Here is a 27,882-nt window from a genome sequence, read left to right as displayed (position 1 = left end):
ATGTCTCAGAGGCCACACCCTCGGGTGCCATTGGCCAGTTTGGTGTCCCCTCCCTGGAGGTTAAAAACATGGATAGAGAATAAAGAAAGGCGTAATAACAAGTGACTAAACTAGTGACTGATAGACTTGTAAGAGTACCTAGGCGTTAGTAAAACTTTTGAATATCTGTTGCGTGAGTGGACCAGCTTTCAGCTTCCAGGGGTATGTAGCCTGTCTCTCTGCCAAATCATATACGCAAAGTCAGTGTTTTTTATTCAGTATCATAAGAAGGCCGGAGGTATGTAAAGACAAACGTATGTTTCGTTTTTCGTATTTCTCATATCAGAGAAGATTTGAATGTATGTTGTTCGTTGTAACATAGGCTGTTGTGTTAAATTAAGATAATGTGCTATGAAACAAAAGTATGTTGTATTGAATGAGTAAGAATAGAATGTATTGAATGAATATGTTCACAAAATGTTCTGCATGTGTGAATGTATTTGTCAGAGCATTTAAATGGGTTATGAGAATTCTGTCATGAATAGGATCTTATATACTGACTGTAAATAATGATATGTACATATTTTTTACATTGACATGAAATTTGAAAATATAGTCTAATTTCTTAAAATCATCTATAGATAATGCCTATTGCAAAGCTTTAAAAAAAACTCTATATTCATAATGTGAGCTGTTAATCAATCTCAAATCGTAGCAGCAGTCTGCTCTTACCTCATGTAAAATGTAGAATGGGAGGCAACAGGGATATGACAGAGTTAGAGCATTCTTTGTGACCTGGTCCCTGATCTGTCTGTGATACTGTCTTGCCAGGCATGACAATCACCATATGAGTTGGCAACACAACACAAGCAGGATACTTTTTCTGTCTAAGGTTATGAAGCACAGCTGGAGTCCTTTGCTAGGAATCAAACTGATTATGCATTAGAAATGAGTAACACAACATGATCTACTCTGGATCTCAGTGCCACCTCTATATTGACATTAGCTGTATGAGTTACAATAACCAATCCATCAATCACTATTCAATAACTAGTGGTTAAAAAAAGATTAAAAGTAGTTTTTATTTATTTATATTCCTTCTCTGTAGGCAGATACAGAGCCATATATAGAGCATTATATGGCTCTGGACAGATACTGTACTTCCCAGCTCAGATATTCAGGCCTGCTAATGAAAGGCTTGCTAATGTTTTGTCAAGGTTGTGCTCTCACCGAATAATGTGGGTGTTAGTGGGAGAGAGTATACTCCTTATCATGAATGGCCTGAAGAATGTTGCTTATGTGCAGCTCTGTGTTCCTCTGCCAAAGGTGTGTATAGGAAAGGTGTGTCGTTGAGGGTGTGTCTGTGTCTCACTCTTTGGGGCAGAGCAAGACAGACAGGTTTGCGGGCTTAACTGGTGAGTCAGGGATTAGAGAGCACTGGCAGTTGGCACTGTTGGTACCACAACATAATGTGGACAAGGGTTGTTATCTGAAGAGCAAATTCTGCCTATGTCGACATACTACAGTACAGACAGATAGTTTGGTCTGTCGTGTGTGAGTGTTGTGTCGTTGGGCTGCGTCATGTTACAGCAAAATGAAAAATGTCCATTGCCTCTGGGTCATTCTTGAATTGGAGTGACATTTGCATCCATTTATGAAACTCCTCAGTTAGCAAAAATCTGAAAAAATTACCTTGATCTTGGTTTCCGTTTCCGGTGGCATGCATTGAAACATGTGGCTTGCTCATGGCTTTCTTTTGCAAAATAACAATGAATTAACAGACCTATTTTAAAATCGTTATCAACATATAATACTATATTAAGTTATTACAAGGAACAACTAGCAGCTTTATTTCGCTCCAGCAGCTAGCATAATCTCTCCATTCACAATTCACCTGTGGGAACATGGCAGCTCTCAACACCCGACAACAGAAAGAGTTGGCTGCTACTATTTGAAAGATTGCTACCTCTCTTTCCAAAGTCAAGACAGAACTTAATTTATTGATAAGACAGAGAGCACAATTTGCCACTCAGGCCTGCTAATGAAGACTCATCCATTAATTTCACGATAATCGTCCTAGTCGTTTACTGACCAACAAGCTACACAGTAATGATCAATTAGTTGATAAAGCAACCATTGAATCTGAAACAGGAGAATTATTATCCGTTTTTTAATTCTCTGAACAGCATATTGTTAGAATGAACTGAATTCCATCTGGTTATTGGGACAGACATGAAGGCCATTTTGGCATTCAGTCATAATCACATCATCCTTTTGGTTAGAATGTTTGTGTTTTCAGAAGCGTGAAAGCATTCTCACCCACCTGGAGATCTGATCTGAGTGTATTATCAGTCGTCACGCTAAGATGTTGGTTTTCCTATCCTTGTTGTTTAAAACTGGGAATGGTAAATGTACTGACCTGGTCCCTGATCTGTCTGTGATACTGTCTTGCCAGGCATGACAATCACCATATGAGTTGGCAACACAACACAAGCAGGATACTTTTTCTGTCTAAGGTTATGAAGCACAGCTGGAGTCCTTTGCTAGGAATCAAACTGATTATGCATTAGAAATGAGTAACACAACATAATCTACTCTGGATCTCGGTGCCACCTCTAGATTGACATTAGCTGTATGAGTTACAATAACCAATCCATCAATCACTATTCAATAACTAGTGGTTAAAAAAAGATTAAAAGTATTTTTTATTTATTTATATTCCTTCTCTGTAGGCAGATACAGAGCCATATATAGAGCATTATATGGCTCTGGACAGATACTGTACTTCCCAGCTCAGATATTCAGGCCTGCTAATGAAAGGCTTGCTAATGTTTTGTCAAGGTTGTGCTCGCACCGAATAATGTGGGTGTTAGTGGGAGAGAGTATACTCCTTATCATGAATGGCCTGAAGAATGTTGCTTATGTGCAGCTCTGTGTTCTACTTTCAAAGGTGTGTATAGGAAAGGGGTGTCGTTGAGGGTGTGTCTGTGTCTCACTCTTTGGGGGCAGAGCAAGACAGACAGGTTTGCGGGCTTAACTGGTGAGTCAGGGATTAGAGAGCACTGGCAGTTGGCACTGTTGGTACAACAACATAATGTGGACAAGGGTTGTTATCTGAAGAGCAAATTCTGCCTATGTCGACATGCTACAGTACAGACAGATAGTTTGGTCTGTCGTGTGTGGGTGTTGTGTCGTTGGGCTGCGTCATGTTACAGCAAAATGAAAAATGTCCATTGCCTCTGGGTCATTCTTGAATTGGAGTGGCATTTGCATCCCATTTGCAACCCGTTTATGAAAATCCTCAATGATCTGAAATGTGACAAAATGACCCTGATCTTGGTAGCTGATTTGCTTGATCCCTTTCTACTGCAGCTTTCTTCCCCCCTCATTGGAGAACCTTGGACGCACATTTTTTATTTAAACATTGCTTCCGGGTCCCTAAGATCTGGAAGGCGGAGCATGTCCTCTCCCTTTACTAAGGTGGGGATCCTTCTGACCTAGATAACTACCGTCCAGTTTCTTCACTATCTTGCCTTGCAAAAATATTAGAATCACTGGCAAACTTTTTTAACTTCAAATGATATTGTTACCAGTCTGTTTTAGACCTGGACATAGAACCGTTTCAGCTGCTATGCTTGTCTTAAATTTTATATAAAATTGCTTAGATCATAGGAATCACTGTGATGCCATATTTATAGACAGATCCAAGGCCTTTGATACTGTTGACCATCACCTGGTCATTCAAAGATTGTCTGAAATGGGTCTCGACTAGGCGTCTTGCAGGTGGTTTGGGAACTATTTGTCAGATTGGACACAGTGTGTGCTTTCTGATGGTGTCAAGTCAAATTACCTTGATATTACTAAAGGTGTCCCATGGGGGTCGATTTTGGGACCTGTCCTCTTTACTATTTATATAAATAATATTGGTCTATCTGCAAAAATCTGTTACATTAATCTATATGCAGATGACACTGTTTTGTACACTATTGCCCCTAAGGCTGACCAGGCTATGTAAAAATAGATAATGCCTCTCCCTGAACAGTAGGAGGCAGATTGTACAGGCAACTTTCCTGTGTTACGTCCGTCATTAGATGAATGAGACCAAAGCGCAGCGTGGAAAGTGTTCATGATTTTTAATACTGAACTCCGACAAAACAACAAAATATAAAACCGAACGTAAAGTTCTGCAGGGCTAGACAGCAACTATTCAAAAACAAGGAAAAAGGGCTGCCTAAGTATGATCCCCAATCAGAGACAACGATAGACAGCTGCCTCTGATTGGGAACCATACCCAGCCAACAAAGAAATAGAAAAACTAGAATGCCCACCCAACTCACACCCTGACCTAACCAAATGGAGAAATAAAAAGGCTCTCTAAGGTCAGGGCGTGACATCCTGCCAGTTCTTGACTACGGGGACACCATTTATTGGAATGAAACAGCCACTACTCTTAAACCTTTGGATACCATGTACCATAACATCCTTGGCTTTATCACAGGTGATAGCTTAATACGCGCCACTGTATCCTGTATCCAAAGGTAAATCTAAAAGGTAAATCTAAAAGGTAAATCTAAAAGGTAAATCCGCTTTTAGTTTTAACATTCCACGTTTTTGGATTCACTTTCAAAATTAATTACATTTGAATTCCCTGTTGCCATTAGGACAGTTTTAAAACCGTGATGATAAATCAGTTCACCGAGGTGTGAATTGTTTTGATTGATGACTTGAATAGTTTGTTTATGATGCCTGTGATGTTTGTGATGTTCTAATGTAATGTACTTGTTATTGTATCTTGTTACTCTATCTTATATCGTGTAGTTTATTTTTCAATTATATGTCCTCAGGGCACCAGTGAAAATGAGACCCTGGTCTCAATTGGTTTCACCTGATTAAATAAAAGTGAATAAATAAACTACTGAACCATCCAATGAAAGGACTGATCTCTATAATATATAAACAACTTTTGGAAAGTTACGTAGCCATTAAAAAAGTATGGTCTACAGATCTAATTGAATCTAAACAATCCTTTAAAACTAGAACAGAACATGGAAAAATATGACCTCCGAATCACCAATTTATATATTTTAAGTTTGTTCACAGACTATTTAACACCAAGGAAATGTTTTACAATTAAATTGGCCCCAACTCCCAACTGTTCACTGTGTCCCCTAAATCAGGTAGGCACATTCTGTCATATGATGTGGGAGTGCCCTGCAGTTGAACGCTTCTGGGGCATAGTTACAAAATTAATTTTGAAGTGCATGAATTTAAATATTCAATGCTTTGCATCTATTATGTTACTTATCGATGATAGCCCCTTGAATCTCTCAATCTATCAACATGGGAAAGATGGTTCCCGGGTGGGAAGGGAGGATGGGGACTGAGGGCTAGGCTAATGGTTTTGGTTCATCTTTGTATGCATTTCTTTGATCATTTCTGTACCTGTAACACCCCCCCCCCTTCCTCCCCCACAAAAAGAGACCAAAAAGTACATAATTGGTTACCAAAAAAAATTGGTCATTGGTGTTACCGTCATTGGTGTTACTACTCCTACTTGTGGGACAATGTTATCAAGATGGTAAACATTTTTTAAAGCAAATCAGCTGTCATAATAGTTGATTTAGGATGGGAAATACATTTTTAAAAATATAACCCTAAAGACTTAGGATTTTGTGTAGGAGTTGGATATATTTCTCTATAACAACACAGTTGTTAAGATGACATAAGATGACAGGTGACATGTCCTGGTCACCTCAATGCTATAGTTTCTCTGAATGTATATATTACCCCAGTAGTGGCTTACCTTGTTCTTGAACACAGCTCCATATTGTCATACAGTAACAGTATTGTGACCAATAGCACCACCCTGTGGATGAATGATGGGTACTGAATTTAGAATATTTCCCTTTTTTCCAGATTCAACAAAAGTGACAATATCAACATGTCTTATTCCTACTCCAAGAGGTCTTCTTCTACCAGTACCGGTAAGTAACTATGTGCCTAGTGAAAGTCTACACACCCCTTGCACAGTTTTCACATTTTGCTGCCTTCAATTTTAATATGAAAAGGATTAAATCAATATTTTCCCACTACTGATATAATTTTGCACGCCCAATTTTTCAGTTTTTGATTTGTTAAAAAAGTTTGAAATATCCAATAAATGTCGTTCCACTTCATGATTGTGTCCCACTTGTTGTTGATTCTTCACAAAAAAATACAGTTGTATATCTTTATGTTTGAAGCCTGAAATGTGGCAAAAGGTCGCAAAGTTCATGGGGGCCGAATACTTTCGCAAGGCACTGTATGTGTTCGGGTAAAATGAACATTTTAGTTTTATTCTATAAACTACTGACAACATTTCTCCCAAATTCCAAATCAAAATATTGTCATTTAGAGCATTTATTTGCAGAAAATGACAACTGGTCAAAATAATAAAATAGGTGCAGTGTTATGAGACCTCAAATAATGCAAAGAAAATAAGTTAATATTCATTTTTAAACAACACAATACTAATGTTTTAACTGAGGAAGAGTTCAGAAATGAATATTGGTGGAATAAACCTGATTTTCAATCACAGCTTTCATGCGTCTTGGCATGCCCTCCACCAGTCTTTCACATTGATGTTGGGTGACTTATGCCACTCCTGGCACAAAAATTCAAGCAGCTCGGCTTTGTTTGATGGCTTGTGACCATCCATCTTCCTCTTGATCACATTCCAGAGGTTTTCAATGGGGTTCAGGTCTGGAGATTGGGCTGGCCATGACATTGTCTTGATGTGGTTGTCCTCCATCCACACCTTGACCGACCTGGCTGTGTGCCATGGAGCACACAGTCCTGCTGGAAAAAACAATCCTCAGTGTTGGGGAAAATTGTCAGAGCAGAAAGGAAGCGTTTTCTTCCAGGACGACCTTGTACGTGGCTTGATTCATGTGTCCTTAACAAAGACAAATCGGCCCGATTCCAGCCTTGCTGAAGCACCCCCAGATCATCACCAATCCTCCACAAAATTTCACAGTGGGTGCAAGACACTGTGGCTTGTAGGTCTCTCCAGGTCTCGCACCCACTGCCCAATCTCCAGACCTGAACCCCATTGAAAACCTCTGGAATGTGATCAAGAGGAAGATGGATGGTCACAAGCCAACATTTTCTACAATGTAGAAAATAGTAAAAAAAAAAATAAAAAAAAAAAAAGAAAAACCCTTGAATGAGTGTCCAAACTTTTGACTACAGCTAGTTTTCAGTTTTCCCCTACCCACTCGGAACACCCCTGAGACAGTCCTAGCAAAATTTTATCTAAGAAGCTATTTTTGTTTCTTTTTTGACCATTTTAATTTAAAACAATCACAATAAGGTACTTAATTGTTACCCAGAAATAATTTGAAATTGAGATAAAACATCTGCATTGGACTTATAAGCACCATAGTGATATCTCTGAGCAGTTACCATTCTCCCTCACAGCTCAGTTAGGAAGGATGACCATATCTTTGCAGTGTCTGGGTGATATGATATATCATCCACAGATGAATTACCATACTTGACAAATACTCAAAGGGATATTCGGTGACTTGGAATTATTTTGTAACCTCCCCTGATCTATGCCTGTCTAAAAAAATGCATCCCAGACATGCTTCTAAAGATCATTGGTGGCTCTGAGGTTAAATCATTGTTTAAAATGCACTATCCAACTGAGGGACTTTACACTTTACAGAGACAGGGGAAGTTAGTCTTAAATAATGAGAACCATTTATTTTGCAAACGGATGGACCTCATTCAACAAATTGTGGGATTTTCCATGAACATATTTTTACCTGAACTTATTTAGGTGTGCCACAAGGGGTTTGGAGACTTTTGCAATCAAGACTTCTTTGTTTTTAATTTTGTATTAATTGCAGAACATTTCTATAACTGTGGAGTAGGCTGTGGAAAAAAATCCCAATGTAATAACTTTCAAGATTGAAATTTAAAAGAAGCTAAATGTGAAAACTGTGCAAGCTGTAGACTTTTGCTAGGCACTGTACACAGAATAACACAGCATATGAGCATGATCCGTGCCACACAGCTGGAATTTCACATTCCTAACAGCAATGAGGTAGACATATGATTTTCACAAAGGCTGTCTGTTTTTACTGTTCTTATACACCCAGTGTTCACTCCTCCATTTGTCCATTCATTCAGCCATGTTTTGTGTCCCAATCCACCCCTAAGCTTTGTTAATGGAGCAAAAGCAGAATGGCCGTTGTGTGAGGACTGAACAGCAATGGCACTAGTTAAATATTAGGGGCGGGTAAGAGTACCTAACTCCTCGGTGGATTTTGACAGAGGGTGCGGTTTCACAGTGTCATAACCTCACAAAGGGGTCAGCATTGTAACCTGTGTTGAGTAACCAGAATGACTGGATCAGGTGAAAGACAAAGACCGTCCCTGAGTTAGATGTACTAATAGGACAACAGTAATAGTTATGCACTTTCAATTGTGATAATTATGTAATTATTATGCAGTACTGATTTTGTTCAGTCTATTGCGATATTTGCTATAAGATCAATGTATAGGTCAGTTTGTCAGTGTTTTGTGTCTGTGTGTGGTGTTGTGCTGGTTGTAGCTAAGAGCAGCAGTCCCAGCCAGGCGATTGAGGACCCTAAGAAGAAGACTTCTCTGCTAAAGGACAGAAGTTGGATCAGGAGCAACGCAGATCAGGACGAAGCAGTCGAGTGAGACACTGGCATCACACAACAAACACACCACACGAACAAACATACAAACCACACACACACACCTCCACCGATCTTCTGAATGGAACATTACTGTAGGGTGTGGTAGAAGTTTAGGATGTGACTAAACATGGCTGCTGTGTCATTACTGTTAAATAAAAAAAATATTAGTAGTGGTTGCTCAAACAACAAGAAACTGCCTCTCAACATGTCCTCTTCTTTTCTCTCATTTAGCCAGGATCCAAACTTTGGCAGAGTGGTTCTGAACAAATACCGGTCCAATGAGGCTCTTGACAGGTAAAGATTCTTATTTCCTGATATTGTATCTCCCGAAGTCCCTTCCCTCATATATCTCCTCATCTTGGCTTCAACTTGTATATAGATCCATGAAAACCCGAAGCACTCTAATAATACACATTTTCATGGATCTTTCATGAATACTTACTGAAAAAACAGCAGCCTCCTTCGAGATAATGAAATGAAAACATTTGATCATTACTGAAAGATTGCGGTCTACTTACTACATCATGAGTGTTATTATCCAAGGTTCAATATAATCATAGTAGCTCTCTTTGTCCTATGGTTTTAACAAACGTATTCATTCACAGTGCTGAGCCTGCAGACTCAAAATCCCCTCAAACGACAACCACCAAGACATTGTCCTCCGTAGAGGCACTAAAAAAGAGGTATCAATATCACTGTACAACACACACTGTCACCCTCCTCAGAAACCAATATACCAATAAACCAATAAACCTAAAGTGCATATCATAAATATTCACTCCCCTTGGATTTCTTCACATTTTATTTTGTTACAAAGTGAGATTAAAATAGATTTAATTATACGTTTTTGTCAACGATCTACACAAAATACTCTGTAATGTCAAAGTGGAAGAAAATTGCTAAAAAATATGTATTCATGAAAAATAAAACACTAATATATATATATTGATTAGTAAGTATTCACCCCCCTGAGTCAGTACCCCAGCAGCGATTTTGGCTGTGAGTCTTTTTTGGGTAAGCTTGCATTGTACAATATTTGGCCATTATTCTTTTTAAAGTTATTTATGCTCTGTCAAGTTGGTTGATGATCATTGATAAACAGCCATTTTCAAGTCTTGCCATAGAAAATCTGGAAAAATCTGGAAAATTCACTCTTCTTCTCTCTTGATCTAAACTCAGCAAAAAAATAACCGTTCTGAACAAAATGGAGGGGGGGAGGGGTCAAAATCAAAAGTAACAGTCAATATCTGGTGTGGCCACCAGCTGCATTAAGTCCTGCAGTGCGTATCCTCCTCATGGACTGCACCAGATTTTGCAAGTTCTTGCTGTGAGATGTTACCCCACTCTTCCACCAAGGCCCCTGCAAGTTCCCGGACATTTCTGGGAGGAATGGCCCTAGCCCTCACCCTCCAATCCAACAGGTCCCAGACGTGCTCAGGTGATTGAGATCCGGGCTCTTCGCTGGCCATGGCAAAACACTGACATTCCTGTCTTGCAGGAAGTCACGCACAGAACGAGCAGTATGGCTGGTGGCATTGTCATGCTAGAGGGTCATGCCAGGGTGAGCCTGCAGGAAGGGTACCACATGAGGGAGGAGGATGTCTTCCCTGTAACGCACAGCTTGGAGATTGCCTACAATGACAACAAGCTCAGTCCGATGATGCTGTGACACACCGCCCCAGACCATGACGGACCCTCCACCTCCAAATCGATCCCACTCCAGAGTACAGGCCTCGGTGTAATGCTCATTCCTTCAACGATAAACGCGAATCCAACCATCACCCCAGGTGAGACAAAACCGCGACTTGTCAGTGAAGATAACTTTTTGCCAGTCCTGTCTGGTCCAGCGACGGTGGTTTTGTGCCCATAGATGACGTTGTTGCCAGTGTTGTCTGGTGAGGACTTGCCTTGCAACAAGCCTACAAGCCCTCAGTCCAGCCTCTCTCACCTTATTGCGGACAGTCTGAGCACTGATGGAGGGATTGTGCGTTCCTGGTGTACCTCGGGCAGTTGTTGTTGCCATCCTGTACCTGTCCCGCAGGTGTGATGTTCAGATGTACCGATCCTGTGCAGGTGTTGTTACACATGGTCTGCCACTGCGAGGATGATCAGCTGTCAGTCCTGTCTCCCTGTAGCGCTGTCTTAGGCATCTCACAGTACGGACATTGCAATTTATTGCCCTGGCCACTTCTGCGGTCCTCATGCCTCCTTGCAGCATGCCTAAGGCACATTCACGCAGATGAGCAGGGACCCTAGGAATCTTTCTTTTGGTGTTTTTCAGAGTCAGTAGAAAGGCCTCTTTAGTGTCCTACGATTTCATAACTGTGACCTTAATTGCCTACCATCTGTATGCTGTTAGTGTCTTAACGACCGTTCCACAGGTGCATGTTCATTAATTGTTTATGGTTCATTAAACAAGCATGGGAAACCGTGTTGAAACCCTTTACAATGAAGATCTGTGATTTTTACGAATTATCTTTGAAAGACAGGGTCCTGAAAAAGGGATGTTTTCTTTTTTTTGCTGAGTTTAGATTTGGCCTTGTGTTTTAGATTATTGTCCTGCTAAAATGTTCATTTGTCTCTATCTGGTAGACAGCAGACTGGACTAGGTTTCCTCCAGGAGTTTGCCTGTATTTAGCTCCATTCTGTTTATTTTTTATCCTGGACAAACTCCCCAGTACTTGCCGATGAAAGCATTCCCATAACATGGTCTTGTGCATACAGTTGAAGTTGGAAGTTTACATACTCCTTAGCCAAATACATTTAAACTTCGTTTTTCACAATTCCTAACATTTAGTTCCTTGTCTTAGGTCAGTTAGGATCACCACTTTATTTTAAGAATGTGAAATGTCAGAATAATAGTGGAGAGAATTTTTTATTTCAGCTTTTATTTCTTTGATCACATTCCCAGTGGGTCAGAAGTTTACATACACTCAATTAGTATTTGGTAGCATTGCCTTTAAATTGTTTAACTTGGGTCAAACATTTCAGGTAGCTTTCCACAAGCTTCCCACAATAAGTTGGGTGAATTATGGCCCATTCCTCCTGACAGAGCTGGTGTCACTGAGTCAGGTTTCTTGGCCTCCTTGCTCGCACACTCTTTTTCAGTTCTGCCCACAAATGCTCTATCGGATTGAGGTCAGGGCTTTGTGATGGCCACACCAATACCTTGACTTTGCTGTCCTTAAGCCATTTTGCCACAACTTTGGAAGTATGTTTGGGGTCATTGTCCATTTGGAAAACCCATTTACGATTAAGCTTTAACTGATGTCTTGAATGTAGGACTTGAAATCCATCCACAGGTACACCTCCAATTGACTCAAATTATGTCAATTAGCCTATCAGAAGCTTCTAAAGTCATGACATCATTTTCTGGAATTTTCCAAGCTGTTTAAAGGCCCAGTCAACTTAGCGTGTGTAAACTTCTAACCCACTGGAATTGTGATACAGTGAATAATAAGTGAAATAATCTGTCTGTAAACATTTGTTGGAAAAATGACTTGTGTCATGCACAAAGTAGATGTCGTAACCGACTTGCCAAAACTATAGTTTGTTAATTAACAAGACATTTTTGGAATGGTTGAAAAACGAGTTTTAATGACTTCAACATAAGTGTATGTAAACTTCCGTCTTGAACTGTAGATTTGCAGATGCTACCACAGGGGCAGCGAAATGGTTGTGTTTCTAGCTCTAACAGTGCAGTAATAATAAATGATGCAGCCATAAACATGAGAATATGGGGAGTTGATTTGTTAGATCCCCTTAAATGGATTAATGGTTGCGTCCCAAAAGGTGACTAATTCCCTACACACTACACTACTTTTGTTCAGAGCCCTATGTGCTCTGGTCAAAACGAGTGCACTATATAGGCTGTCATTTGGGACGGGTCTTATGACTCAGCGATGTCTTGGAGAATTACTCTAGAGCGTTGTTGCAAACACGATGCATGTTTTGGAATATTTTTTATTCTGTATTGGCTTTCTTCTTTTCACTTAGTCCTTTAGGTTGGTATTGTGGAGTAACTACGATGTTGTTGATCCACACCTATCACAGCCATTAAACTAACTTTTTTTTAAAATCACCATTGGCCTTATGGTGGAATTCCTGAGCGGTTTCCTTCCTCTGCATCAACTCAGTTAGGAGGAACGCCCGTATCTCTGTATTGACAGGCTGTATTGGTACATAATACCGTGCTCAAAGGGATATTCAGTCTCTGCTTTTAATTTTTTTTTTTTTATTTTATCGGTGCCCTTCTTTGTGAGGCATTGGAAAAGCTCCCTGGTCTTTGAGGTTGAATCTGTGCTTTAAATACACTGCTCGACCGAGGGACCTTACAGATAATTGTATGTGTGGGGTACAGAGATGAGGTACTCATTCAAAACTCATGTTAACCCCTTTATTATTACACAGAGTGAGTCCATGCAACTTATTGTATGATTTGTTAAGCACATTTTAACTTATTTAGGCTTGCCATAACAAGGGGGGTGAATACTTACATAACCAAGACATTTTAGTTATACATTTTGTATTCATTTGTAAACATTTATATAATTATTTATAGAAATACATCACAAATAAATCAATTTCAATCCCACTTTGTAATGCCCAAAAAAATCCAAGGGGGGTGAATACTTACACTGGCTGATGACATGCACTAAAAGTCATCTGATTGCAGATTTGGTGGGAGTCAGGATGAATTGAGCAAGGGCAGGTCAGTAGGCTTTTCTCCTCCTTTACAGAACTCACACCTTTACTTGTTGCAGTAATGTGTTCCCAGTAGACAAAATTGCATGAAAAGACGCAATGGTCAGGTTGTAAACTTGAAAAATATGTCTTTACCTGGTTATAATCTGGTTAGCTGACATCACTTTAAACCAAAAAAACAGATTCCAACCAGAAAATTACACAATTATGACACCCATGCCCACATTTTGTCCACTCAGTTAGCAGTTATATTATTGTTAATAAAATGGAATTTCCCCTTTTGATGTAGCACCCTGCCTTCAACTTATGGACGTACTAGCACATCCTACACAAAAAGGTAATGTTCGAATATGAACAGAATTGTTTTGTACGTGGATATTTAGCTGTTGTGAAAGAGATGATCTCCAAATGCTGTCTTTTGTTTGTTACAGTACCTCCCCACCGAAGTCAGATTGTCTCAATACGTAGGTGACCCTATACGATAATGAATTCCAGTTGTGCTTGTGCACTGAATAGTTTGTGTAATAAAATGTATTGTCCATGAAATGTCTCATATTCAGCCTCTACTAATGTAATGTCATTACAGAACCACTGTCTCTAAAACAACAGTCACAGAGGAACCTAAGAAAACAAGGTAGATCATTAGTTTTACACTTAAAAATTGTGAGTGCTTTTATTCTGTTTCTATTTTTCCTTTTTTTGGAGTGGGGTGGGCAAGCTAATCATCTATTATGCAAGGGAGCTTTGGCCAAGTTTATTCACCGCCTTTATAAACGTATTGCTATCAAAGGTGACACAGTAACATTTTAATGTTTTGATATCCTGTTGAATTCATTCCTTCAGCACCACAACAACTACCACCACCAAAGGTGGAACAACTACTGAGACTACCATCTCCACAAGCCAGCGTGTGAGCAGGTATGGCATTTACATACGCACACCTGTTTTAGTTTTACTAATCCCCATCAAAGGATGTACAGAAACATTCTTGGTTCTGTTTACAGATCCCCAGTTGTGAAATCGCCCACCACCAACACTGAGAGCTTCACCGACCGAGTCTTCAGCTCCAGAAAAGGGTAAAACCGCACCCTTTGAAAATAGGGGTGGCAGATAGTCTAGTGGTTAGAGAGGCGAGCAAGGAACGGGAGGGTTGCCAGTTTGAATCCGGGTCGGAAAAATCTTTCGGGAAGTGAGCTGGCAAAGGCTTGCTGTATCAAAATCCTATATGCTATTTTGTGACCTTGAGCAAAGCACTTAAACCCCCACAACTACTGCTCCACGGGTACCCAGTGTGGCAGCCCTCTGCTCCAAACTTTTCAACCTGTATATGTGTCAGTGTCTTTCAGAGGGGTTGGGACAAGTCAAAATTTGGTTTGACCTTGTGTACAATTGTCAATTTAAGTAATCTTAATACAACACCGTATTAAAACATCTATGGCCTGTACTATAAATAACCATGATGCTATATATGATAAGCTTGTGATAGGCCTGTGAGGGATTGCAGGGAGAATATGTTTACCTGTGTTGGCAGAGGACCCAGACAGGCCCATTGATCATACAATCACGTTCCTGCTGCAGCTTCTCACACAGAGACATATATACGAGCACACATACTTACAGCAGGGCTGTAGACTGACATGCAACTTGTTGCGTGAAGCTTTGAAGTGCCATTCTGTAGAGTGTAATTGCGTAATTGCGTTTGATGCACGATTTAGTTCTGGGGGGGAGATGTGTTAGACAAGCAAAGTAGTGTCCTCTCTAACATTCTAAACAAAAAAAAACTCTCAGCCCGTTTTTGGTGAGCCTATGGGCCAAATGCCCCCTTCCGAAATTCAAAAGATGTGAGCACCTGTAAAATCATGATTTGTCCAAATGAATTACATAAGACACCCTACTCACCACCTTCAAGGCCATGCTGAGAATGATGTTGCTGTTAATTAAAATACACATATTTTTGAAATACAAAATACTTGTATTTAAATTAAATACATATATTTTGTAGTTTATTTTGGTACACTTGATCTTTATATTATTTTGTAATTGTATTTTGTCAAAGAAGTCAAAGTGACCACCTCCAAAGTGTAAGATCAGTCTTGACAAGGCTCATAATGACATAATAATTATCCCCCTTAGAGTCTATTGACGCACCGGCGAATCAATCTAAGTAACATAATAAGAAATTCCCCATCAAAATCCGTCAATTTAATCTAGAGATACTGTATCTGGTTTTTGTATGGACTGTGTCTCAATCTATCACATCCATCTATGGTGGCCTTCCGCATGTGAGGTGGAAGGTGGCCAAGCTACAGCAGTGTTTGTCAGACCATGAAAATGTGTCTTCTCATGAAACGTCTGTAGCGTCGATGTGCCAACTTCTTTTTGTAGCGTCCGAACCGTTTGAGTTACAAACTACTGGGACCCCACTGTGGAAAGGGGAGATTCTCACGAACACGATGTGTCATGGGAAACGTCTGAAGGTAATTAGTACCGGTAAAAAAATGTAATGCAATTATGGAGGTAGTTTTATGCCTAACCCCCAAAAATTTTTAAAATATGTGTAAAACAAAATCATATATATATATACACACTACCGCATTTTTTGCAAATCAAATTGATCAGAAATACAGTGTGGACATTGTTAATGTTGTAAATGACTATTGTAGCTGGAAATTGCAGATTTTTTTATGGAATATCTACATAGGCGTACAGAGGCCCATTATCAGCAATCATCACTCCTGTGTTCCAATGGCACGTTGTGTCAGCTAATCCAAGTTGATCATTTTAAGGCTAAGTGATCGTTAGAAACCCTTTTTGCAATTATGTTAACACAGCTGAAAACGGTCATACTGATTAAAGAAGCAATAAAACTGGTCTTCTTTAGACTAGTTGAGTGTGTGGAGCATCAGCATTTGTGGGTTCGATTACAGGCTCAAGATGGCCAGAAACAAAGACCTTTCTTCTGAAACTCGTCAGTCAATTAACCTTTATTTAACATGGCAAGTCAGTTAAGATCAAATTCTTATTTACAATGACGGCCTACCCCGTCCAAACCCGGACGACGTTGGGCCAATTGTATATATATACTATATATATATATATATATTTCCAGAGCTTTCTTATATCTCCTAGATATAGGACAGACACTCCAAAACCGTAGTCCTTAAGATGTTTTAGCCATTTATGAATTTGTTATTCAATGCATTATGGTAGTGAAGGCCAAATTCAATATTTTATCAAATCATTTGTTAACTTTTTTTTTTATACCTAAAGGGCTCCTAGAATACTAAATCAAATAGCTGAATGATCCATTGTATAACCATCTTAAACCATTCCACATGTCAGCTTAGAACCCCCCTCCCCAGCTGTAGTAAATCTGGCAGAGATTTAACAGTAACAGTAACAATGCAACAGGAACAGTAATGTAACATGCGATGGTAACGTGTAGCGGTAGCGGTAACAGTAACAATGCAACAGGAACAGTAATGTAACATGCGATGGTAACGTGTAACGGTAGCGGTAACAGTAACATATTCCATACATAGAACACCACCTTCAAAGCCAAAAGTGAGCGAGAAGTCAAAGTGACCACCCCTAACGTGTAAAATCAGGCTTGACAAGTGACACAATAACATAGGATGTGTAACATGTGCTATACTGTATGTCTGTATAATCTCCAAACAATATAATCAATTCAATCCATGCAGAATCTGGTTAATAATAAATGAGTTACTGTTGTCTTGGCAGGACTGAGGATCAGTTAGTCAGTAGTCTGATACCAACATCCGTCAAAACGGAATACTTGATCCCAGACAGGTAAGATCTTTGTTTAACAATTTTTTCATCAATAGATAAACATTCACATTATTTTTAAGATTTTAGAAGGCGATTAAAAAAACTTTCTCATACTTGATTTGGTCGTGTCCACATTCACCAATGAACTAGTGTAGGAATATTGATGAATATTGGTCAACATATTGATCCATTTCTTCCATGTTTCTCAAGCACGACAAGTGTCTCCAAAACAGACACTGTGACACTGAAAACCACTAAAAAGGAAAGCACTTCCGGGTGAGTTTGAGCAGCGATATGCACTAAACACAAACACACGATGTGAACGACTTTTACAAAACCGTAATGAAATGCCGTAATGAAATGCTATATTTCCCTAAAAACACATTCCTTTTCATTCAGAGATGTCAGAGATGTCAGCAAGAAACCCCCCACTATCCCAAAGGGGACTTCCTCAAAGTAAGCATACTGACCTTCAATTGAAGGCCTTGGATTGGTCCATTATTTTCATATTGTCCCTTCTGTCAAATATGTTTTGTGCAAAAATCCATTTAGCTAACGATAATGACTTCGGTGTTCAAATTGATATAAGGGTGTTGACATTGAACATAATTTAATAATGTATCTAATTACAGTATAATTATAATCTTCACAGGACCGAGGATGACCTCTTTGATACTCTCCTGCCGACAACCATGAATGCTCGCTACTCCTCCCCTGACAGGTAAGGTCTCCCTTAGGGAGGTGTTCATGTTATTCCAGATACTGCAGGATACTGCACTCTGTATTGAACTTGAAAGGTTCACTAAGAAGTCTGTTGAATCCAATAAACTTCTACAGTACCTGTGTAATATAATACATTTAATTCAGTACAAGCTAGAATAATCTATATTATTCAATATTGAGACATGTGATGCTGCGAAGCAAGGTGGCTGTCTGAAAGGAGCCTCCTGATAAAACCCTCCCAATTTCATCAAAGTTCGATAAAATAGTCAATTTAGTATCATTGTTTTTGAGGGGAAAGTTATTTTTATTTGTTTTATCAAAGTATTTCAACAATGTCTGTGTTGAATTCAGCTTCAGCACGTACACGTAGCACAATCGCTAGCGCAGCGTCTAAAAGGGCTAGCATGGCTGCTAACACTTCAGTAAGCATGACCTTGAACAGGCAGAACATAGAACCCAGCTCGTTGTCGGCCTTGCAATCATCCCTACAGAAGGCGATGGAAGAAATGGGTAGAGTCAGCACCATTCTCGAATCGAATGTTCCTCAGGTCATGCAATCTCAGATGGATATGCAAGAAGATGTATTGGGCGTATTTACAGAGGCTAGATGAGGCAGAGGGTTGGATATCAACGCTGGAGGATGACTGATTAAGAAAGCCGAGAACAACGGCAAACTGTATGAGGATCTCCACAGAATCGTGCAAGACACAGCTAACTGAGACAGGCGCCTTATTTTGAGTTTTGTCATGTTAAAGCAACATAAGGATGAGACAGGAAAGATGTGTGTTGAAGCACTGATAAATGGTAATAAGGTTAATATGTGTATTAATATTTATGCACCAAACAAGAAGGATCCTGGGTTTTTCCATAAGGACATGGGAAAAATAAATAGTGGCGGGAGACTTTAACCAGGTTCAAGATGGTATCCTTGATGAAACTACTTATTGTAAAACTGTACCAAGGAACAGCGCAGCAATACACCTATTAATGAGGGATCTTGGTCTGGTAGATATATATGGAGACGTGTAAATCCTAGGAAGAAGGAATATACATTTCATTCACATAACCATAAATCTCATTCCAGGATAGATTACTTCCTAATTTCCAAGAGTATGACTAAAGATGTGATAGATTGTAAAATAGGGGTTATTGCTTTGACTGACCACGCAACAGTGGAATTATCTATAGTATTTGAGGCTGATATGGCTAAGAAAAGCATTAGATGGAGGATGAATACATCCTCATTCCAAGATGAAACATTTAATATTTCCCTCGAAGATCTCAAGTGGTTTTTTTCAAACAAACATTATTTCCACTGACAAATTGATTACGGTGTTGGTGAATTCTGAAGCTTATGTTTACGGGCAAAATAATAGCACACACCAGTAGAAAGAAAAGGGAAGATAGAGTTGAAATACTTCAATGTCTCAAATTAAAGAGTTGGGAAAAATAGTTATCCAAGAAAAATATTGAGTCACTATTGAAAAGTCTGTCATCTGACGATTCAATTACATGAGATCTATAACAAAAAGGCTGAATATGCAATGTTTCGGCTGAGGACAAACTTTTATGAAAGTGGTGAAAAAGCAGGTAAATTATTGGTTAGACAATTGAAACAAAAAGATGCCAGTTTTGTAATACCAGCTATCAAAAATGGAAGTGGGGAGGTACTGACTGTTACAAAATATAATAACAATGTGTTTTGTGACTTTTATTCAACTCTTTGTGTGTCTGACTGTAACTTAGACCCAGCTAAATGGAATGCCTTTTTTTCAAAGATAGAGTTTCCAGGGGTGTCCCCAGAACAAATAAAACATTTGGATGCTCCTATATTAGAATCTGAGATAAGAACAGCCATCATATCAATGAAGTTTGGAACATCACCAGGATTAGACGGCTTGCCGGTTGAATATTACAAGAGGAACGTTGACGTATTAGCTCCTATATTAACACGGCAGAAGCTCTGGAACTGGAGCAGCTACCTGACGCTGTTAATAAGGCACTAATTTCATTCATTCTCAAGAAGTATAGAGACCCCACTGACCTAGGGAGTTTTTTGCTTTCAAAAGTACTAGCCAGGCTGGAAAAGGTTTTGCCTCATATTATTCACACAGCTCAGGTTTGTAAAAAGTAGAACCTCCACAGACAATCTTAGAAATGTGCTTCACCTCATGTCAAAAAGAGTACTCAGCCTTTCACCTGGATGCAGAGAAGACATTTGATAGGGTGGACTGGGGCTTTTTGACAAATATATAAGTTTTGCTTTGGCCCTGGATTTATCAAGTGGGTTAAGGTATTGTACTCCAATCCAATATGATCGCTTCCTTTTTTAAATTTGTCGAGGGGAACACAGCAGGGTAGTCCTCTCACCTCTCCTTTTTACTGCATTTTTGGAACCCTTGTTAAACATTATCATCCGAACACTCAAGTGGTCCACAGTATATAACATTTCTGATTATAAAAATTGGTTACATCATGTGATATTTGTAGATCAACTCAAACTGAGCATATAATTTCCATTGTTTATACTTACAGTACTACATCCATCACCAATAAAGAAGTTGTCACTGTCGACAGCCCCAAAGGGTAAGTTTTACTGATTTAATCAAATCGATTTCAGCAAAATACTTCTCAATATTAGTAACGGTTCATTATCTGTGTGTGAGGTGAGTAACCAAAATGTATCCCATCTTTGTTTCCATTTAGGGATGTCAAAACTGTGAAATCTCCGACCTCTACAACAAGGACCATTACCAGGTAAACATAATAACCTCTAAACAAGAACCAGTAGTTAATGATATATTCTTCTTCAACAATATTGTATTTACAACTTATATGATCAACAGTTACTGTCCTTCATGCAACTTAACTATAGCTTTCTAGGGATTGCATATTGGACTGATAGTTGACATCAAATTATAACATTTCTGTTGTCATTTCAGTCATATTTCACAATAACACATGGTTGATGATATTACTAGATATTTCATTAACCTTTGATAATATCTAGTAATATCATCAACCATGTGTAGTTAACTAGTGATTATGATTGATTGTTTTTTACAAGATAAGTTTAATGCTAGCTAGCAACTTACCTTGGCTTACTGCATTCGCATAACAGGCAGCCTCCTTGTGGAGTGCAACGAGAAAGAGGCAGGTCGTTATTGTGTCCTGCGTTGCATATAATCTGACTGAGCGGTGGTAGGCAGAAGCAGGCGCATAAACATTAATTCAAACAGCACTTTCGTGTGTTTTGCCAGCAGCTCTTCGTTATGTGTCAAGCATTGCGCTGTTTATGACTTCAAGCCTATCAACTCCCGAGATGAGGCTCGTGTAACCGAAGTGAAATGGCTAGCTAGTTAGCGTGCGCTAATTGTCGATGTGTTCCTGGTTCGAGCCCAGGTAGGGGCGAGGAGAGACACGACACGGAAGCTATACTGTTACACTGGCAATACTAAAGTGCCTATAAGAACATCCAATAGTCAAAGGTTAATGAAATACAAATGGTATAGAGGGAAATAGTCCTATAATTCCTATAATAACTACAACCAAAAACTTCTTACTTGGGAATATTGAAGACTCATTTCAAAAGGAACCACCAACTTTCATATGTTCTCATGTGCTGAGCAAGGAACTGAAACGTTAGCTTTCTTACAAGGCACATATTTTACATGGAACATATTGCACTTTTACTTTCTTCTCCAACACTTTTAAAAAAATTATTTAAACCAAATTGAACATGTTTCATTATTTACTTGAGGCTAAATTGATTTTATTGATGTATTATATTAAGTTAAAAATAAGTGTTCATTCAGTATTGTTGTAATTGTCATTATTACAAATAAATAAATATAAAAAAATTGGCCGATTAATTGATATCGGCTTTTATGGTCCTCCAATAATCGGTATCGTTATCGGCGTTGAAAAATCATAATCGGTCGACCTCTAGTAAAAACTGGTTCAATCAACACTATTTCCACCCCATTTCAACCCCCAAAAATCTATATGACATTGAATCCACGAGGAACACTCAATGGATTTGCAAAAACTCATCAGCATTAAGGGCATTTAGTTTTCCCCCACTTTTAACCTAAATCCAATGACATGGTGAAATGTTTTGTTGAATTCACAATAGTTGACAACTCAACCAAATCAAAATTAAAAGTTGAAGTGACGTCTACGTCTAGTAGGTGGTGTCAGACTGACTAATGTACAGATAATAATGAGTTGTTTTTTAGGCTGAAAGGTGATTCGCAGACTGCAATGCAATCATCTCGAGAACAACCTATCAGAGATGGGTTTCACAGCCCATAAATCCTCACAAGTCTTTGAAAATAACCTACAATCCCACCCTATTTCCTCACACACAGTGAGGAATACACCTCAACCAACACCCGCAGAAGCTACTCCAGCAAGCCAGACAACAGGTACGTAATGCTCTTTAAATTAATCTGATGAAATGGTTAATGGCATCATGCCTGGGATTGTATCTATCTTTATCACTAAACATAGTTTCAAAGCCAATGCCACTCACAAAGCAGGCAGTACGCTTGACCTCGTCTTTACTAGAGTCTGTTCGAACACTACTCTCACTACCCTCACTCTCACTACCCTCCAGGTCTATGATCACTATTTTGTTTCCTTTTCTGTCTCCCTTTCCTCCAACCCTAGCAACTCAGCCCCTACCCAGATGCTCATGCGCTGTTGCAATCTTCGCTCTCTCTCTCTACCACTACTCTACTTTTCTATTCTACCATCTCTCCCTTCTGCTAAATCCTACTCCCTCCTGTCTCTTGATTCTGCCTCTTCAACCCCACATTTCTCCTATTCCACATCTTATGACTCCCTCTGTCCTCCTCCCGGCCTAGTCGGCCCTCCCCTCCTGCTCCATAGCTGAGTGACTCATTGTGAGCTTACAGAAAAGGTCTGCGGACAGCTGAGAGAAAATTTGGGGAAACTAAACTTCCCGGAGGACCTATCATCCTTTCGCTCCCTCCTCGTCACACAGGAAGCGCCGCCAGTCCTAATCCAGGCAATTGTCCAGGCATCTCTCGTCTGGACTACTTCAACTGGATGTTGGCTGGACTCCACTGGACTCCACATCAAACCCCTGAAATTCATTCAGAACGCTGCAGCCCGCCTGGTGTTCAACCTTCCCAAGTTCTCCCATGTCACCCTGCTCATCTTCACACTCCACTGGCTTCCAGTCGAAACTCGCATCCACCTCAAGACCGTAGTACTTGTCTACGGAGCAGCAAGAGGAACTGACCCTCCCTATCTTCAGGCTATGCTCAAACCCTACACCCCAACCCGAGCACTCCCTCTGGTCTCTAGTCTCTTGGCCCTCCCACCCAGATGGGAGGGCAGCTCTCGCTTTGCCCAGTCCAAGCTCTTCTCTGTCCTGGCAGCCCAATGGTGGAACCAGCTTCCCCCTCAAGCTAGGATAGCAGAGTACCTGCCCATCTTTCGAAAACTTCTTCAGAGTATTTTAAATAATCCCAGTGCACTCTCTTCTCACCCCAACCCCACTCACCCAAAAAAAGGCTTTTGTGAACTCTCGCACTTGACTTTTTCCCCGCCTTACTATCTTGACTTTTCTGATAGCTACTTTATTGAGAAAACATTTACTATGACTGATATGTGGTTGTCCCACTTAGCTATCTTAAGATGAATGCACTAACTGTATGTCGCTCTGGATAAGAGCGTCTGCTGAATGACAAATGTACAGTGCCTTGCGAAAGTATTCGCCCCCCTTGAACTTTGCGACCTTTTGCCACATTTCAGGCTTCAAACATAAAGATATAAAACTGTATTTTTTTGTGAAGAATCAACAACAAGTGGGACACAATCATGAAGTGGAACGACATTTATTGGATATTTCAAACTTTTTTAACAAATCAAAAACTGAAAAATTGGGCGTGCAAAATTATTCAGCCCCTTTACTTTCAGTGCAGCAAACTCTCTCCAGAAGTTCAGTGAGGATCTCTGAATGATCCAATGTTGACCTAAATGACTAATGATGATAAATACAATCCATCTGTGTGTAATCAAGTCTCCGTATAAATGCCCCTGCACTGTGATAGTCTCAGAGGTCCGTTAAAAGCGCAGAGAGCATCATGAAGAACAAGGAACACACCAGGCAGGTCCGAGATACTGTTGTGAAGAAGTTTAAAGCCGGATTTGGATACAAAAAGATTTCCCAAGCTTTAAACATCCCAAGGAGCACCGTGCAAGCGATAATACTGAAATGGAAGGAGTATCAGACCACTGCAAATCTACCAAGACCTGGCCGTCCCTCTAAACTTTCAGCTCATACAAGGAGAAGACTGATCAGAGATGCAACCAAGAGGCCCATGATCACTCTGGATGAACTGCAGAGATCTACAGCTGCGGTGGGAGACTCTGTCCATAGGACAACAATCAGTCGTATATTGCACAAATCTGGCCTTTATGGAAGAGTGGCAAGAAGAAAGACATTTCTTAAAGATATCCATAAAAAGTGTCGTTTAAAGTTTGCCACAAGCCACCTGGGAGACACACCAAACATGTGGAAGAAGGTGCTCTGGTCAGATGAAACCAAAATTGAACTTTTTGGCAACAATGCAAAACGTTATGTTTGGCGTAAAAGCAACACAGCTCATCACCCTGAACACACCATCCCCACTGTCAAACATGGTGGTGGCAGCATCATGGTTTGGGCATGCTTTTCTTCAGCAGGGACAGGGAAGATGGTTAAAATTGATGGGAAGATGGATGGAGCCAAATACAGGACCATTCTGGAAGAAAACCTGATGGAGTCTGCAAAAGACCTGAGACTGGGACGGAGATTTGTCTTCCAACAAGACAATGATCCAAAACATAAAGCAAAATCTACAATGGAATGGTTAAAAAATAAACATATCCAGGTGTTAGAATGGCCAAGTCAAAGTCCAGACCTGAATCCAATCGAGAATCTGTGGAAAGAACTGAAAACTGCTGTTCACAAATGCTCTCCATCCAACCTCACTGAGCTCGAGCTGTTTTGCAAGGAGGAATGGGAAAAAATGTCAGTCTCTCGATGTGCAAAACTGATAGAGACATACCCCAAGCGACTTACAGCTGTAATCGCAGCAAAAGGTGGCGCTACAAAGTATTAACTTAAGGGGGCTGAATAATTTTGCACGCCCAATTTTTCAGTTTTTGATTTGTTAAAAAAGTTTGAAATATCCAATAAATGTCGTTCCACTTCATGATTGTGTCCCACTTGTTGTTGATTCTTCACAAAAAAATACAGTTGTATATCTTTATGTTTGAAGCCTGAAATGTGGCAAAAGGTCGCAAAGTTCAAGGGGGCCGAATACTTTCGCAAGGCACTGTAAATGGTTGTGATTTTTCTTATGTGCACCTATATGACAATATATATTATGTTACTACACTAGTGTCAGTGTCACCAGCCCCATTGTCTACACCACGTCTACTACCTACAAGGACAGCAGGTACGTTAGTATTAATCGGCTCCTACCTGGCAGTGGTTTGCATGCAAATTAACTAGACCACCTCTAGGCCACCATCGACATCCATTTTGAAGAATACATGTAACAAGCTGTATTTGAACGATTCCATTCTCATCTTCAGCCGGGCTGAGGACGATCTGTTCGATTCTCTCATGTCAAAACCCACCAAGACGGTGTATTCTACTCCTGAAAGGTGAGATTGCAGGAATGCATATCATCTCATATGGGATTCCTGAAAGACAGGACAAGCTCTACTTTATGTTGTTGACAAACCAAAGTATTAGCGATTACACCATATAAAGGAACAACCTCCTAATTATTTATTTTTTCATAAAATGATTGTCAACTCCTTCAGACACCATAAAAGGCATTACATTTTTTTATTTTTTTTATTGTCCAACAAGTGTTTAAAGGCCTTGATCATGTCATTCTAACATATTATTTAAATATTTAATACACATTTTCAAACATATATATACTATATATTTTTTTATAGCACAATATAATGCTCCAGGGCTAATTTCATTAGCACAAGGATTGTCCCAACTTTCAAGAATCCCGTCATCTATGTCATGATCATCATGCTTTCAAACTGTGCTATTTATATCCATGTTTTCCTCTGACTGTGCACATGATTAAGATATCACATGTACAAACAAAAACATGTATTTTATGGTTATTACATATAACAGTTGTAACAGACCAATAACATAGTTACAACATATTACATAGTTATCTAGCCACAAATAAAAAGCTGCTGATGGTTTTGATAAAATAACTCCCCTAGCTGATGCAGTCTGGCCTTGCATGAGGTCCATGCATGCTCTCTCATACAGCCATGTGATGATAAGTCCCTCTAGGACTGTTTTGGAGAGAGACCTGTGCTCTTACTGCCGTAAGCCCATGAGTTCCGACCCCAAGATGGTGCTGGAGGATATGAAGATCAACTGCCACACTACCTGCTTTAAGGTAACCTATTGAAATACTATATTCTAGCATCCATGCCTGAGTGTGTGTACAGAGGCCTCTGTCTTCTTATCAGATCTGCAATATTGTGATATAAATATGTTACATTTGCACCACTACATCCAATAATTGATTGATTGGATTACATCCAACCATCTTCTCATTGAGATTATCGGACTCTGTGTCTGCCTTGAGATGTAACAATCAATACACATGCATCATGATCTTCTTCTTCGCCTAATGAGAGTATCTGACATTGTGTGTCTCTGTGTTCTCAGTGTGAGGTGTGTAGCAGTGACCTGGGCCATCTCAAGGCAGGGGACAGTATGTGGGTCTACAGACGCACTGTCCACTGTGAGCGCTGCTTCGAAGTCACCAGAGGTAAGCACATTTAGAAACACACAACTAGAGCTCATACTGATGATTTACTGTATACACTGTATCAATATTTCACAAATGATGCGTAAAAATGTACTGGCTTTCAATTGATTTGCTTAATTTTGCGGGCATAAGATCTCCAAACCTATGTTGGGTCACTGTGAGGTAACACATATTTTATTTTACAGAAAAATGGCATCGTTGAACCTCAAGTTCACGTGGATGAAGATGGGGTCTTTATTCTATGGTCGTTTAAATAGATTGAAGTTTTGAATTACATTTTGGTGACATGGGTCCTCCTTATATAGGTATGGAAATGTATAGAGGTTGAAAAATAGCATATTTTTCAGAATTGGGTATGAATTCCTGTGTTTATAAAATGGAGAGGATATTAATATTTTACATAACCCTTGACAGTTAATGTTTTCATGCATGAATATACTATATGGGATATGTAATCATGGTTATTATCTCTGTTATTTTTACTTTTAGTAACTTATAATTAATTACTTGACTCTGTTTCTGAATCATGATAGGTTAAACATCCACAGTAAAATGCATGTAAGCCAAACATTATTTTTTTTATACCTGTCTCAGCCAGCTGTTTGTTTCCATAATCAACATATTTCACAGGCAGTCAGGCTACCAAAATAGGCTTACGGTAAGATATCCATATGGTGCAATAATTAGGGCCGGGGGTTGGTTGTGTGTGCAATACAAAACTATTAAGCATTCTTTATTAAAATTTTGACAGAAGTTACACAAAACAGTTTGTTTTCTTTAAATACGGTATTTGTATGCATTTTGAGTAAACATACCGCTCAGTACAAAGCGTAACGCAATCTAGCAAACGCTCAAGCGAACTGAACGCACCCCAATGTAAGGCTCGACTCTGGAGACAGGAAGCACGTACATAGAGTAGACATTTAACTAAACCAACGGACATGGAACAGGACAGGAACACACAACGACATTATACGGGGAACACACAGAGGCAACAGACAGATAAAGGGGAGGCAATCAAATAATGGGTTCAGGTGAGTCCAATGATTCCCTGCTGCGCGTGATGGTAACCGGCGATGAAGCGCAGGTGCGCCTAACGATGTTAGTGAAGACAGTTTGGCGCCAGAGAGGGG

The 27,882-nt window shown here is 39.6% G+C and overlaps 1 protein-coding gene across 3 annotated transcripts; it reads left to right on the top strand.

Moving 5' to 3' along the window:
- The first annotated feature begins 92 nt into the window (after window positions 1–92).
- Window positions 93–27,502, top strand: LOC139380397 (sciellin). 3 transcript variants are annotated; one of them, XM_071123035.1, is made up of 23 exons: window positions 93–201; window positions 5,896–5,963; window positions 8,579–8,687; window positions 8,922–8,984; window positions 9,296–9,373; window positions 13,366–13,401; window positions 13,684–13,731; window positions 13,826–13,858; window positions 13,981–14,028; window positions 14,238–14,312; window positions 14,399–14,470; window positions 17,139–17,207; window positions 17,397–17,462; window positions 17,586–17,642; window positions 17,839–17,907; window positions 20,445–20,495; window positions 20,616–20,666; window positions 22,280–22,336; window positions 25,328–25,384; window positions 25,524–25,595; window positions 26,239–26,371; window positions 26,647–26,749; window positions 26,935–27,502. In XM_071123035.1, exons 2-23 carry the CDS (start codon window positions 5,921–5,923, stop codon window positions 26,949–26,951), a joined length of 1,407 nt encoding a protein of 468 aa, XP_070979136.1. In that variant the 5' UTR covers window positions 93–201; window positions 5,896–5,920; the 3' UTR covers window positions 26,952–27,502. The 3 variants fall into 3 exon arrangements, with proteins under 3 accessions (XP_070979136.1, XP_070979137.1, XP_070979138.1); XM_071123036.1 differs by having other exon boundaries at window positions 108–201; window positions 26,254–26,371; XM_071123037.1 differs by having other exon boundaries at window positions 108–201; window positions 26,263–26,371; window positions 26,935–27,175.
- Window positions 27,503–27,882: the final 380 nt, after the last annotated feature.

This window comes from Oncorhynchus clarkii, chromosome 22 (assembly GCF_045791955.1).
Source record: "Oncorhynchus clarkii lewisi isolate Uvic-CL-2024 chromosome 22, UVic_Ocla_1.0, whole genome shotgun sequence".
Lineage (NCBI taxonomy): Eukaryota > Metazoa > Chordata > Actinopteri > Salmoniformes > Salmonidae > Oncorhynchus > Oncorhynchus clarkii.
Note: the sequence above shows the minus strand (reverse complement) of the source record. Positions and strands in the feature narration are given on the sequence as shown.

What these genes read in the sequence shown, in the direction of transcription:
- LOC139380397 (XM_071123035.1), top strand. Translation starts at nt 5,921, where the DNA reads ATGTCTTATTCCTACTCCAAGAGGTCTTCTTCTACCAGTACCG. An exon ending in GTCTTCTTCTACCAGTACCG is followed by an intron (nt 5,964 to 8,578) that starts GTAAGTAACTAT and finishes TGCTGGTTGTAG; the next exon opens with CTAAGAGCAGCAGTCCCAGC. An exon ending in TCCAGCAAGCCAGACAACAG is followed by an intron (nt 22,337 to 25,327) that starts GTACGTAATGCT and finishes TTACTACACTAG; the next exon opens with TGTCAGTGTCACCAGCCCCA.